Here is a 14,520-nt window from a genome sequence, read left to right as displayed (position 1 = left end):
AAAGAAAGAATAAAGCAAGACCACAGGCACAACCCTTAGTTTAAAGGACAAACATAAAGTAAGATATTTTCTACAATCCCACAGGGACGTTTGTTTTCTTGCTCGTATTAACTAGAGGTTTAGGTCCAGGTCAAACTCTGGAACTAGTAATGAATTCTACAGTTACTTAAGAACATCTAATAAAGCAAGCTGGATACGTGCCAACATGCTCCCAAGTCCATTTTTAAAAAAGGGGACTAGCGCACTGTGCTGCCCCTTCTAATTATTACACCCATAACCGTTAATGAACTGCCGTGAAACAAATAATTGACCATGTAGCTTATCATAACAAGGCCTGGGTGCGGTTTACACATCGCCCCAGCCGCGCCTTTTCCTGTCACAGCGGAACGGCTGTGCGTAAGGACGGCAGGTCAGCTGACAGCTATCAGAGGACCGGGAGGAAGGAGCGGAATTAGCGGGTGTGTGAACTGGGAACCTACTGGATCCTGACATAGGCTGTATCCGAAGCCAAACGGGGAACGAAGACTGGTGGCGTTCGTGAGAGAACAAGGGTAGGTTCACCAAAGTCGAGATCGTTAAGTGTTTGTCGTCAAAATAATTAAATGGAGCGCGGTAACCGTTACCGAAAGCCGGTGAAACCGTTTCTTTCGTGGGCGATGCTAATATTAGCAACGTTAGCCTCCGCTCCGCTAGCTAATGTGAAGTTAGCAGCGGCAGCTAGCATGAAAACGGAAAGAAGGTGATTTTTATCTCCAAAATAAAAGCTCACAGTATCTTATTTCTACACTTTCTTTAACGATTAAGCTTTATTGAGGTCACTCAGTGCAGTCTTCGATACTGTTGGTTTTTAAATTGGCGATAATTAACAGTAAAACATGATTAAGGGTCGTAAGACGGTCTGATTTTCTTTTCACCGGAAGCCCATTAAAATTGTGAACGGATCGACACTGGTTCGTTGAACATCGCCGAGAGCTAGCCTGCCGTTGTAAGCTAAATTAGCTAGCGACCTCTCACTCGTTCTTTTCCCCATCACTTTGATCATAGCTGAAGGTCAAGCCTCCATCAATGCTGTAGTGATTTAAGATTATTTAAAAAGAAGCGTTTCAAGTAAACCGATTGAGGAACAAATGAGAAAATATGAAAAATGTATGAACGTTAGGAAATGGCCCGACTGAGCAGACATCTTGACTTCGGCCAATAAAAGGGCGATTGGACCTGTTCAGGTCTTGAACACGGTTTACTCGGCCATGTCTTAGTGGGGGAAATATTGTACTAATCTTGTTCTTATATTTGTTTTGTGTGCTCCCTCTGAGCTCCGTGTGTTCAAACTGTCTGGTCTCTGTCTTCGAGGAATTTCAAGCGTGTCCTTCATCCCTTGGTTTCCAGAAGCGTCATTCTTGAATGAATGCAAATTCCTATGATATGTTGGTCTAAGCCATATACGAATCCGCTGTTTAACAATTGCTCTGCATCTTGATGAATTTTATTGTCTTATGGTTTTAATCTTAGTTAGGATTTCATGTTTAGCCTAATCAGATCCAGACAGTATCTGGTAGTAAAATGCAACCCAGTAAGAGCAACAGATTTTTAGTTGGCAACCTGGTGGCACCCTGCTTCAAACTGGTGGCTGTTAATCTGCTGTTAATCTTACTTTCGAAGGAAACAAGGAATTGACTGTAATGAGAGTGGTGGTAGTGGAGTCTTTTTAGCCTATATTGGAGTGGTCGTTGGGTTGGTGTATGTATATATGCACAAAACACAAATGAGTCACCACAGTGGGGCAGCTGCAGGGTTTATTCAACTGGCAATAGAGTAATGTGTGTGTGTGTGTTTGAGAGAGAGAGACAGAGAGTGACAGAAAAAGCGGATGTGAAGGACAAACGCTTCCCTGTACTGTTGGTCACTCCCCCACTTTTCACTGCTTTCACTTCTCTGTCACCCCCTTTTTCCTTTCCCCGTTTCCTTCCTGCAATCTCTTGCTCCATTTCTCTCATCCCAGGCGGGGTTTGGTTTCGCCATGGCCAGTTGGGACTGAGAAGCAGCCACAATGATTGGAGGTCTGTTCATCTACAACCACAAGGGGGAGGTCCTCATCTCCCGGGTCTACCGAGATGACATCGGGTACGTTTCACAGGAGGAAAGCTACTGTAAAATTTTGGGAGACATTGGTCAGTCAGATGGTCCTGATCCAGTGGGGGTTGGACAGGTTGGGGTTGATCCTGAAGGGATGAGAAAGGATTATGTCCCTCTTCCTAGATAAGAAGTTCACATTTGTCTTGTTTTGTTATTTTCTCTAAAAATGTGTTTGGGGGGGGGGGCCCAATATAGGATTAAATTTAGTACAGTGCTACCAACTGTTAGATAAGATGATGATTTGGTATAATTAGAATAAAACTATCATAAAATACATGTTTATGAATACAAAACATAAAGTAATATTCACTGATTCTCCCAGAATAAAAAAAAAAAAAAAAAAAAAACAAGTGATCACAATTAGAATACAATTATGCACAACCAGGAAAAATAATTCCCTCATTCACTCTTTCCCATCTTGTATGAGGTAATGATTTGGTTCAGTTGTGCTTATCAAACCACACCTATGTAAAAGATTTGGTGCAGCCATTTGAAAAGCTCTCACAAACTGACCCTAAGTGTTGATACAAAACAAGACACTAATTGTTACCCTATGGAGCAGAGGCACTGATAGGAAGTATTTCTATCCTCATCATTGGCAGCCACATCTTTTAATTTTCCCAATATTGTAACGGCATGGCAGTGATGAAATGCTTTAACTGCAATACTTTCAGTCAAGCAGCATATTTTGGCTATTACCTACCCATGCATACACATTTAGTTCATCAGCATTCCTTGGGCACATTGATGTTAAATATACAGTATAATAAATGGTAAACGGTTTTATCACCTGAAGTCTATACTAAGGTCAGAACAAGATATACAGCATGGATTTATCACAAAAAATTGTTTTTGCAGATTCAAAACATAGTGGAATCTCAAATTTGTATGTAGGCTATTCAGCAAATTGTCTAAAGATTTTCATAGAAAGAAGCGTGGCTGTTGGCAGATTATCTTCAAGTAAGACATGGAATTTGTGAGTCCTCCATCATTGCCACACTGGATTAATTCATTCATTCACATTGTAACACTCACAAAAACCTGAGTGCCCCCACCTCTAATACAAAATTGGAACGGAAAGCTATCATTAATGGGTAAGTGTGCATGTCTCCTGTCTTCAACTTTGACAGTTGGTCATAGTCCTTATAGTCCATAGTCGATGTTCGGAGTGAAACATGGTTTCTGCAAATTAACTTTTTGAGCTTTAAAAAATAATTAAAATACTTCAATGATATAAAGAAAATGGAGTAGATGTGGAATCAATAATTGCCTGGATGGAAATAACACTGTTGTATCAGTATCATTGGGCTGTAATGGTTAAACAGCTGACATAGGAGCCTTTACAACGCTGCTGAAGAGCTGGTGAAAAGGAAATTGTTCCCTTTGTATATGATGGACGAATAAAAACAAGGCTGAGTCATATCCAGAGTAGACTGTGGTGTAGCCATGTTGTAAAAAATGTGCGTCACGGTTTTTGTACTTCTCATATGTCAGGTTAAAGGATACATCCATATAGACTTACATGTATCAAATGGTATGTTACAGACAGGAAGTCAGCGCTGTGGCTAGAAGAATATAATATATATTTTGAAAATCTGACTTTTGTACTGTCTGTCTTTCTTCCTTCCCTTTTCAACACTTGTTACTTGTTTGTTTGTGATACACTGTTGATGTGCAGTTATCAGGTCTCCATGCTTGCACCCAATTATCACCCGCTGTTTTGCATAAGCCCAGACAAATCATTTGGATTGAGGTCAGAGTAGGAAGTTTGCTGGAACAGACGCCAGCCCGTCAAGTACCGAGAGGGCACAAAGGTAGAAACAGATTGCCTAGTGCTCTCATAGTGTCCTTTATATGGGCACACATCAGTAATGCTGGGTCAGTATTTCTTGTGCAAACCCTCAAAGAATTTTTAGAGGTTTTATCTCAAACATTTTTGCTGTAGTTGTAGGAATACATGCACAGTGAAGACAATGGAAAAGGGCAGAAACAGGATGGTATGTGTTGGATATCACAGCTCCTCAGTGTGACATGTTGCGTCAGCAAATAGAGCCACTGAGACATCGTTTAAAAGTCTGTTTGAATTAGATGTGTCCAAGGTCTGCAGGTTTGTTTAAATGACGTGAAAACTGCACGAGGATCCCTTCCATCTTTTGTCCTGTCTCTTGTGGTTGCTTAATTTTTAATCATTGCTCCTTTCGTGTCTAACAGTAGCACAAATACAGTATAGCTGCTTGCCTCTGCCTGTTCAGAAGCAGCACAATGTGTACTACAGAACAGCACTGAACCCTTCATAACCACAGCTGATTTTCCTTAAAGGTGCAAAACAAGGAAACCATCATTCTTTAGGACTAGTTTTAAGGAGAGTTTTCATATTATTTTTTCAGCAGAAAAACAGAAAAAAACTAATTTTTTGGTCTTGTCCACACATTTCCACTGTGGTCATTTTTCTTCACATCACCAGCATCAGTTGCTTTTGGTGATTTTCTCTGTGGCTGCAGCAGTGCAGAGTAAACCAGACATATTATGTTGCTCTAATTTCTGCAGTATGTGTGCTGTAATATTGTGTTAACAGCTATGGTACCCACATTTAGAGTTTTTAGTCACAACTGAAATAGAAATTTATCCACTTGAAATAGCTGTTATAGAGTGGTGTAGATTAATAACTTGACACACTGTTGTGACTATAACACACAACATTGATTAAAGAGCAAGCTAATGCTGCTAACCTTTCCTCAGCATACTCGGTTACAAAGATAGCGTCATAATAAACACCATGTTACTCACTCTGTCTGTGTACATAATGCACGAAAATGTCTCTTGTGCATTTTTGTCTCTTTCCTCCCCTTTTACTTCATCCTTGTTTCCTCTTTATCCTCTGTATCACCATTTTCCTCCATCTGTCCATCTTGGCCCCTGTAGGAATAGGTAAGAGACGCTCCAACGTATCAAGCATGACCCTTCCCTCTCATGGCCACCGATCAATGACCCCCCCCCGAAACCCTAAACTGCATGCACATTGATTCCACAGTCAACTTCCTCAGAGCATGAGTCACCTGTCATGACATTACAGCTTAAATAAGCCCCCAGCTACTGAAATACAAAAGCCAAATCAAATCAGAGCCAAAGAATTCAGCCACTATCAGAATATTGAATACTGTTGCTCACTATCAGCGCTACCCAATGCCTAAGCATGTAGTCTGAGCATGGAATATGACTGATAATTAAGTCCTCTCATCTTTTATTTCTACCGTGATTTTTCACATAGAAATTGAGAGATGTTTTTAGATCATTTAAGATTCATTTTTTTGAGGTCTCATTTGTAGAAGTGGTTTTTGAATTAAGTAACTTAAACTGGAGTTAACAGCTTTAACTAAATGCTGTTTAATACCATGTCAAAGAAAATGTTTCCGTATTTTTTTTTGGTGGAGAAGGTGCTAATACTTGTTAGTTGTGAAATAGCAGCAGCTTAATGGACGAGGCAGACATCATGGCAGCCTCCTAGACTGATATATTGTACCTTTGTCCTAATGGGCGCTCAGCATTTACCACCTTGAATCCCTAAACATGCAACCATGGGTGTTGATGTTTTGCAGACGTTGTAGGCGTTGCATCTTCCAACATTTGTTATATCAACAAACGAGGCTGCCAACTGTATGTGTCTGGTCCATTAGTTTTTCATGGTACCATTCAGAAATAGGCTATAAAAAGTTGTACTTTCAGCCGGGTTATACGTCTAAAAGGGCAGATGCACAGTTGTTTAGATATTGGTAAGTTTGCAGTTGCCTGGAATTAGACCTCAAGATGTTCTCAGACATTACTCAGTAGGATTTGGTAGTCTTGTCAGAGCGTGTTGCATCCTCTGCACTAAGCCCTGTTATTTATAAATCCACATTAATCAGGGCTGAGTTTCCCCGAAGCATCGTGGCAATAAGCTAAGGTATATGTTTCTTATTTGTTTTCAGTAGAACAGAATTCAAATGTAATTTAAAGGGCCTTTTAAGCATTTAAAAAAAAAAAAAAAATTAAGAATTAAATCAAATTAAGATCATGATTATAATCGTAGTTAAAAATCTTTTGTTCCCATGGGGTCCAGGTAATTATGATGCTGTTGCCTGGTTGTCCACCTAAACCTTTCTCTCTCCCTCCTGGTAATTATTATGATTTACACAAAACAACCCTCCTTTTCTCCCTCTAAATACACCAACTCGAAGGTGTCCTTTTTTAGTTGGTTAGAAAATGGTTTGATAATTGCTCATTCCTTGAAATGGGTGGATATGTTGTTGAGGTCTGAAGGTGTTATTTATTTTGAGTACAGTGCAGAACTGGGTATCAAGCTCAAGTTATTCTGCAGCATTTTCACATGATGTCAGAGGGTGGGATAGTGTTAACAACAGTCTGATTGTTATGTAAAAGCCTGGAACAACTCTTTCAACTCCTCTTTTTTTGTCTTGTTTTTTTTTCCTCCCTCTCTCTCTCTTTCTCTCTCGCTCTCTCCTTCTTCCTCACATCCCAGGCGTAACGCGGTGGATGCGTTCCGTGTGAACGTGATTCACGCCCGGCAGCAGGTTCGATCCCCCGTGACCAACATTGCCCGTACCAGCTTCTTCCATGTCAAGCGCTCCAACATCTGGTTGGCGGCAGTCACCAAGCAGAATGTCAACGCTGCCATGGTGTTTGAGTTCCTTTACAAGATGTGTGACGTCATGACGGCCTATTTTGGCAAGATCAGCGAAGAGAACATCAAGAACAACTTTGTGCTCATCTACGAGCTGCTGGATGGTAGGAGACGATATTACTAATGTTGGTGTGTGGAATGGGTTACATTGTCCAAAATATAATGACATCAGTTGGAGAACTGGGCAGCTCTAGAGCAGATAGAATCAAGGCCAGATTATTTTATGTCGCGTATTTATAGATACAGATGGAAAAACATCATTATCATACTGTATACATAATTATGATGGTCGGTTGTTGTATTAACCGTTCTGAAGGAGCCCCCGAAAAGAAAATGTTGTGAAGTGGCAGCATTCTATCTAAAATGTCTGGCATGTAAACATCAAAGTGTCCAATATTTAATGAACTCAAAGTCGTCATTAGTTTAGCAGTGATCCGACTGAAGTAAAGTAGCAGAAGTGTATTTAGCGTGAATGACTGCAACAAGAGTCTGGTATGAATTGGTCAAATGCAGGTTGAACTTGGCTTCAACCTTTGTGTTAATTAAACACAAAGTTTGCGTTCGTCCTCCGAGAGAGAGTTGTATTAACATAATGTGTCACTCAGTCAGCGTCGGTTCTTTCTATCGGTACGTGTCCCAGTTTCTCTTGTTACCCATCTTATCTCTTACAGACAGTTATCGCTTTGTGTTTGTTCATACAGAGATCCTGGACTTTGGCTACCCCCAGAACTCAGAGACCGGAGCTCTGAAGACCTTCATCACCCAGCAGGGCATTAAGGGACAGGTCAGTACAACAAGTGTAGACTCAAATCTAATGATGAAATGTTAGATTGACAGAATAAGGACCTACACTCCTCTTATCAGTTTATTAGGTACACATAGATAAAACTAATGCAGTCTAATACACCATTGCAATAAATCTTAACCTTCATGAAGGTTAGAATATTGAGTTTATGTTGAAACCATTTAATTCAACTTTATGGCCATTTTGGAGGCGGTAGTTTGTAATGTTAATGCTTTTCAATTGCATTATACTGTGATTTATACATATAACTGAGGGTAGACTACATACACTATTAGAAACACCTCTCAGTATGAGTCAGTACCTGGAGAATCACAAGTGATAGATGGGTAATAAATACATTGTATTATTGAGATGTCCTGAGCTGATTTGCTTGATCAAGACATTTTTATGAGATCGGTATAAATTCTCTTTCCAGTCCTTTTGTTTATTATAATCCATGAATAGCAGCTGTCAAAAACACTCAACAATACATTACACTGGAACCTTCTCCTTAATGCAAAGCACTGCTAGCGCAACAAGCAGTAACTAACAGTGTGATTACATGATATCCAGTGGCTACAGTGGATACAAAATATTGCATTGAACTGTTTACACAATTTTGATAGAAGGCCTCCTTTAGCCTAAGTGTGCACTATTATTATGTAGCAATATATAGATGCATGATTAGGAAATCTTTAATGTAATGGCATGGATTGGATGCAAAAAAAAATGTATTGGCACCTTTCTGCTTTATGTATAAATATATGTATGGTTATTGTGTGATTAACTAAAAGTAACATTGAAATTAAATACATTTTCTATCTTTTTCTCTCATTCTCTCCTGAAACTCCGGTCTTGGACATTTCAGCACCAGGTAACACAACACGCTGAGTTTCTAGCTCAGGAAATTCATTTTACCCATGTGCCTGTAGTGCTAATGACCCTTTCATCGCGGCCTTGCTTTTGTCAGCCTGCCCTCTCCTTTTGTCAGTAGTGATACAGTTTCTCTCCCTGTCTCCCAGACAAAAGAGGAGCAGTCTCAGATCACCAGCCAGGTGACGGGGCAGATTGGCTGGCGTCGTGAGGGCATCAAGTATCGCCGCAATGAGCTTTTCCTGGACGTACTGGAGAGTGTCAACCTGCTCATGTCACCGCAAGGTCTGTTCATATGGCCTCAGAAAACTGAGTGGTGACTGCTGACGAGTGGTTTAGAGACATTTTATCATTTAGAACAAGTTCAGAGCGTTGTGTTTTTAGTTCTCCTATAATAAATACATATTGGTCCATATGTTTCCATATATTTATCATATGTAGACCTGGAGAGTCTGAACATGAAACATTTATTGTCAGAGCTAGTGCCTCCACACCATCTCCACTAATAATTAGGCTAATAAAGAGTCAGTTTAGTAACGGCTGAGGGGCTTTTGATAATATCACACAATCCTATAAAATTGCAGATGATCAGATTTCTATTTTTATGAGCAGTTTGAGGACTTCTCCTCCATGTTGGCATTGATATTGAGTTTGAAAGTTCATTCTTGCCCTTGGAAACATTATTTGACAAAACAATCTCACCACAGTCCATTTAGTGGCTTTTCTGGTGCTTTAGATCATATTGCACATCTTACTCAGCAGATGCAGCTAGAGGGAGTTTACAGTTTCAGCTCCAGATAAAAAGAAATACGTGCTTCTCAATCAGGAATGATTCACAATATAGGGCTTTTTGAGTTGGCGTTGAAAAAAAAAAATACTCATGATTTACTCATTACTCAATACTCTTTTTTTTTTTTAATATCATAATTGCTCTTAGGTTGACATTTGGATCTTAATTTTATTTTAAAGGAGAGCTGAGAGTTGAGCAGAATTAGGCTGCACAACACAAAAAAATGAAAAATAAAAGTGTTTCTTTCCTTCCCCTCTCTAGGCCAGGTCCTGAGCGCCCATGTGTCGGGCCGAGTAGTGATGAAGAGCTACCTGAGTGGAATGCCTGAGTGTAAATTTGGCATGAACGACAAGATCGTTATCGACAAGCAGGGCAAGGGAGGAGCATCTGATGACGCAGGGAAGAGGTGAGCGACACAGCAAAGAAGGGTCAGCAGTCAGCAAGTTGAAAAGCTAAAATCAACCATATTTTGACTACAAAGCTGAAAAGCATTGAGATAATCTGCATTTTTAGTTTCTCTATTGAGAGTGGTGCTTTATACCCTGATGAGGTAAATTCATTGTTGAGTTAAAGTTTAAGACACCACCTTGTCTGTTAGCCCCCTGTCTGTTTGAGTGTTGTCTTGTTTACAACAAGACAGGCTTTACAATTTATTTTTAATTTTTCTTTCCTTTGGATGCATCTCTCCTTTCTTTCCCTCTCTTTCTTTTCTATGTGCTGTACCTCAGTGATTTAGGGGGAGGAAGGTACTGTACTGACAAGAGTCCTCACCCTTTGCCAACTCAACACACACACACAAACACACACCTACACACACACACACACACACACACACACACACACACACACACACACACACACACACACCTGTCTTGTCTAAGCCCTTTAGCACATTAAGAACCTAAACACCTAAACATCCCAGTCACTGTTGCTCACCACACACTCAATACAAATCACTCAATATCAATATCATGCCCGGTGGTTGTTTCCCTCTTTTTGTAGAATTGTTGGTTTGTTTTATTTCCCCACACCTTCCTGCTTGACTTTTAACCCTTTACCCAAACACCTAACTGAAATTGTGTTGATTTTTTTTTCCTTTTTTATTTTTTTAATTTTTTATTTGTAAATTGCTGAATAGTTACATTAACCTCAACCGGGCTCATGTCTTGCTACTAGCAGTCAATTGTGTTCCTACATGTACTCATATGTTGATGTTCCTTTTTTAATCATGGGCATTAATTGAGGGAGAGTAGTAGTTTTATCTTTTGGAGATTGAGTATCATGATTTTTAATATTTGATTCTTAATAAATAAGAGGACTAACAGTCTTTCCTCTGTGATGTGTTTTCTCTCCCGGCAGCGGGAAGCAGTCCATAGCCATCGATGACTGCACTTTCCATCAGTGTGTGCGCCTCAGTAAGTTTGACTCGGAGCGTAGCATCAGCTTCATCCCCCCCGATGGAGAATATGAGCTCATGAGGTCAGTAGATGGATGTTTGAAATCTTGTCAGAATGTGACAGAAAAGGGTGGGAGGTCTCACGACATGACTGACACTTATTCAAATTTAAAAGAATGCCATATACAGTAGTTTGTATGTACATGGATTATTCAACTTTGAATTACATTTTTAGTTTAGAAAAATGAATGAGAAAGGAATTGATGAACAGTGAAACAAATTGACCTGAGGAAGTCTTTGTGCTTTATAAAATGCCTTATTTTTGTGAAATGAACTTTTTTCCTCCCTCCTCCGTCATTGCAGGTATCGCACCACTAAGGACATCATCCTGCCATTCAGGGTTATTCCTCTGGTCCGGGAGGTGGGTCGCACTAAACTGGAGGTTAAGGTCGTCATCAAGTCCAACTTCAAACCCTCGCTGCTGGCTCAGAAGATCGAGGTGAGATCTCATCAAAGTCAAGCTGGTGATAAATGCAAACTGCCGAAACCTGAGCAAAACAAAATCAAAATCTCTTCTGCAAATATCTGTTTGAAGTTTGGTTGCTTTCACATTCAAAGTTTTAATTCCATTATCAACTACACAGGTTCGTATCCCAACACCCCTGAACACCAGCGGCGTGCAGGTGATTTGTATGAAGGGAAAAGCCAAGTACAAGGCCAGTGAGAACGCCATCGTGTGGAAGTGAGTTGTAGCTCCACCCGTATATTACAACATACAAGCAAATTCCCTTTTTATGCCGTCTGTGTCGGGTTAATGATTAACAACATCTTCCCTTTTGTCTGTTTGTTTAACTTCCTTGTCACACACAGACTGTCCTCTTTTCTTTTGTAACCCTTTTTAAACTATGCAACATTTATAAAGCTTCCTGTGTGTGTGTGTGTGTGTGTGTGTGTGTGTGTAGGATCAAACGCATGGCTGGGATGAAAGAGTCTCAGATCAGCGCTGAGATCGAGCTTCTGCCCACCAACGATAAGAAGAAATGGGCCAGGCCTCCCATCTCTATGAACTTTGAGGTGAGAATACATTAATGCTTTACAGTCTCTGCCTTTCTCTCAAGCTCTCTCACTCTCACACACACACACACACACACACACACACACACACACACACACACACACACACACACACACACAGCTCAGTCTTTCTGATTAAAACTGAAGTTGATTGTTTTTCCAAATCTCAGACAGTGTGTCCCTCCTGTATCATTCAGTCACATGTATGTTGAATAGAAGATATTGTCTGTTGCATTTTTCTAAAATCCAGTGCACAAATGTTTAACTTGTGTCCATTGTGAGATATTGTTTGCTAAATGCATAGCTGAACAGAACTTTGTACAGAGTTGGCAGACAGACAAATGGACTATGGATTAAATGTGATCCCAGTATCAGTAAAATCACATGTCACTGATACCTTGTACACAGACTTCCTGCCCAGAGCTGGCTTGCATTTCCACAGAAAACAGTGTGGCCTTTATCTCCCGGCATGCCCTGACACATCCTGACTGTCTTCCTCTTGTCTCTGCAGGTTCCTTTCGCACCGTCTGGTCTGAAGGTGCGCTACTTGAAGGTGTTTGAGTCCAAGCTCAACTACAGTGACCACGACGTCATCAAATGGGTGCGGTACATCGGCCGCTCCGGCATCTACGAAACACGCTGCTAAAGTTCAACCCCCACCAGGCAGCGAACTGACCACTTTCCTCCCATCTATCCTGATAAAAAAAATTTTACTTCTCCCTCTTCCTACTTTGTCTCTCTCCTCCCCTCAATCCTTATAGCTTCTCTCATACATCCCCTCCCACCAACCTCACCCCTTCCTAACTAGGTGTTGGAGATTGAATTTACATCATTAAAAAAAAGTAAATATGGTATAATGCACAGATATATGCAAATGTGAATCATTGTATCGTATATATCTCGTAGTGATGAGTAAACCTGTAAACCAACTGGTGTCTGAAAGAAAAAGACAAGTGATGCAGGGGGGGACCAGGGGGAGAGGACTGGAGACACCTTGGTGTCTTTGCGGGTTGCTTTGTTGCGTTTATTCAGTGTTACTGTTCGATTATCTACTCTCCAGTTACTTTAGAAGTTCCAGATGTAGTTATCCCTGCGAAGATGATGTGTAGCTGTTGTGGTTAATAATGAATCCTGGTAATAGTTCCTATATATGAGCTTCTGTCTCAGTAGAGTCTGCCCTTCTGGAGATACTGTTCTGTTGTGAACTGACTGATATTTGATTTGTGTTTTTGGGAATGGTCATTTGGATCTCGGTTACTTTCTCTTTGCCACTCAGCAGGATGAGAGAGTAAAATTGTTAAACTTACAAAGTCTCTTAATTGGTAGTTGGGAATTCACAATAACTGAGCTGTTTTTGTACTTTCTGGAGAGTGTGTTGTTTTTTCCCCTGCTACCTTTCCACCATTACTTTTACCAGCATTTAGCAAGTAAAGTCAAAGTAAAGTTAGAAGTGAAAAGAAGGAACATTCCATACAGTTTAGAGGTTTGACCATCATCCTTATCAGGAGTTGTGACTCAAATTTCCTGTTTTTTAAGCACTAAGATCAACTATGTCACACTATTTTGATTCAAAGATCAGGCCCTGGGAGTGTGTTTGCAGTGAGGTTAGGTCTCCCCCTGGTGTTTACCTCGTCAGTGTCTGCTTCTTCATGTTTGTAGCCCTGGTGACCGTTCTGTCCAATAAAATCTGACTATGTAACCAAACCTGCTTCCCTCTCTGTGTGTTTTCATTTGATTGATATGACTGTTGGTTGTCTAAATTCTATTTTATCACTGTTTTATGGAGGATTTGTTTCAATATTATGTGTGAACAGGTCAACAATCCGTGTGTAAATGTGTAATCTGTAAATATAAAACACCTTCCACAAATACAAAAATGATCTATGAATACATTCAATTAATTTACAAATAAATGAAATGCATCTTCCTAACATTTACTACAAACAGACATTTGTGAATCAATTTTCTATTTGTGAAGCAAAAAAGCATTTGTGGATCTCAATTCTACACTTGTGGATTTCAATTTTACACAGTTTTGAAACAAACTTAACGCCAGTTTGAATAAAAGTCGATTTGTATCACTTGGCCCATATACAAATCAAACACTTCAAGTTTCATGAACGTTTCTAGACCTTTCCAGATTTTTACATTAGTGTGTATGTGGCAGAATGTTCCCAGCTAAAGTGAGTGACGTCACAGAGTGGAGAGAAGTTGTTCAACTGCTCTGAAAGGTTTCTGTTGAGCTCGTCCTCACAGCCGCAAAGTTTCCAATAACATTAAATACTGCATATTGCAGTAGATCTTTGTGTCATTATGCCCTGGTAAAACAAGCAGCTGCCACTGCCCCAGTAAACCAAACAAGTGACAAGGAAGTGACGTCCTAACTGATGACCTGCCTTGATGAGAGGACTGACTGCAGATTGCATTTTCATTTTGACCCCAAAAGAGTATAGTGGCTTGTAAATGTATGCAATGGACTGTGGACTGTGGACTGTGGACTTAATTGTCAATAGCTTCTCAATTTGTATTTTAATATGGTCATAGAACGCCCATGAGTATGTGAAAATGAAAATGCAGAGTGGATTATTGCATTTTCTTTTTATTTATTTATTTATTTTTACTTTGCTGGGCTGAAGAGAAGCACGAGACCCGGTATGCTAACTGGGCACCTCACAGGTGGTATGTTGCGGTCTGCTGGGGCAGCAACATGTACTCATGGTACAAGGAGACTGGACAGGCTGGTAGGTATAAACCGTCATAGTATAGTAAGGCATGAAAACGTCAAAAAAAAG

The 14,520-nt window shown here is 40.2% G+C and overlaps 1 protein-coding gene across 1 annotated transcript; it reads left to right on the top strand.

Moving 5' to 3' along the window:
* Window positions 1–392: 392 nt before the first annotated feature.
* On the top strand, window positions 393–13,432 carry LOC130178366 (AP-2 complex subunit mu-A-like). Its single transcript, XM_056390490.1, has 13 exons — window positions 393–551; window positions 2,000–2,121; window positions 6,650–6,915; window positions 7,513–7,595; window positions 8,464–8,469; window positions 8,618–8,753; window positions 9,520–9,664; window positions 9,987–10,004; window positions 10,618–10,737; window positions 11,018–11,153; window positions 11,299–11,396; window positions 11,617–11,728; window positions 12,240–13,432. The coding sequence occupies exons 2-13, from the start codon at window positions 2,048–2,050 to the stop codon at window positions 12,372–12,374; spliced, it is 1,329 nt and encodes a 442-aa protein (XP_056246465.1). The 5' UTR covers window positions 393–551; window positions 2,000–2,047; the 3' UTR covers window positions 12,375–13,432.
* Window positions 13,433–14,520: the final 1,088 nt, after the last annotated feature.

Source organism: Seriola aureovittata, chromosome 12 (genome assembly GCF_021018895.1).
Source record: "Seriola aureovittata isolate HTS-2021-v1 ecotype China chromosome 12, ASM2101889v1, whole genome shotgun sequence".
In the NCBI taxonomy this organism is placed as follows: domain Eukaryota; kingdom Metazoa; phylum Chordata; class Actinopteri; order Carangiformes; family Carangidae; genus Seriola; species Seriola aureovittata.
Note: the sequence above shows the minus strand (reverse complement) of the source record. Positions and strands in the feature narration are given on the sequence as shown.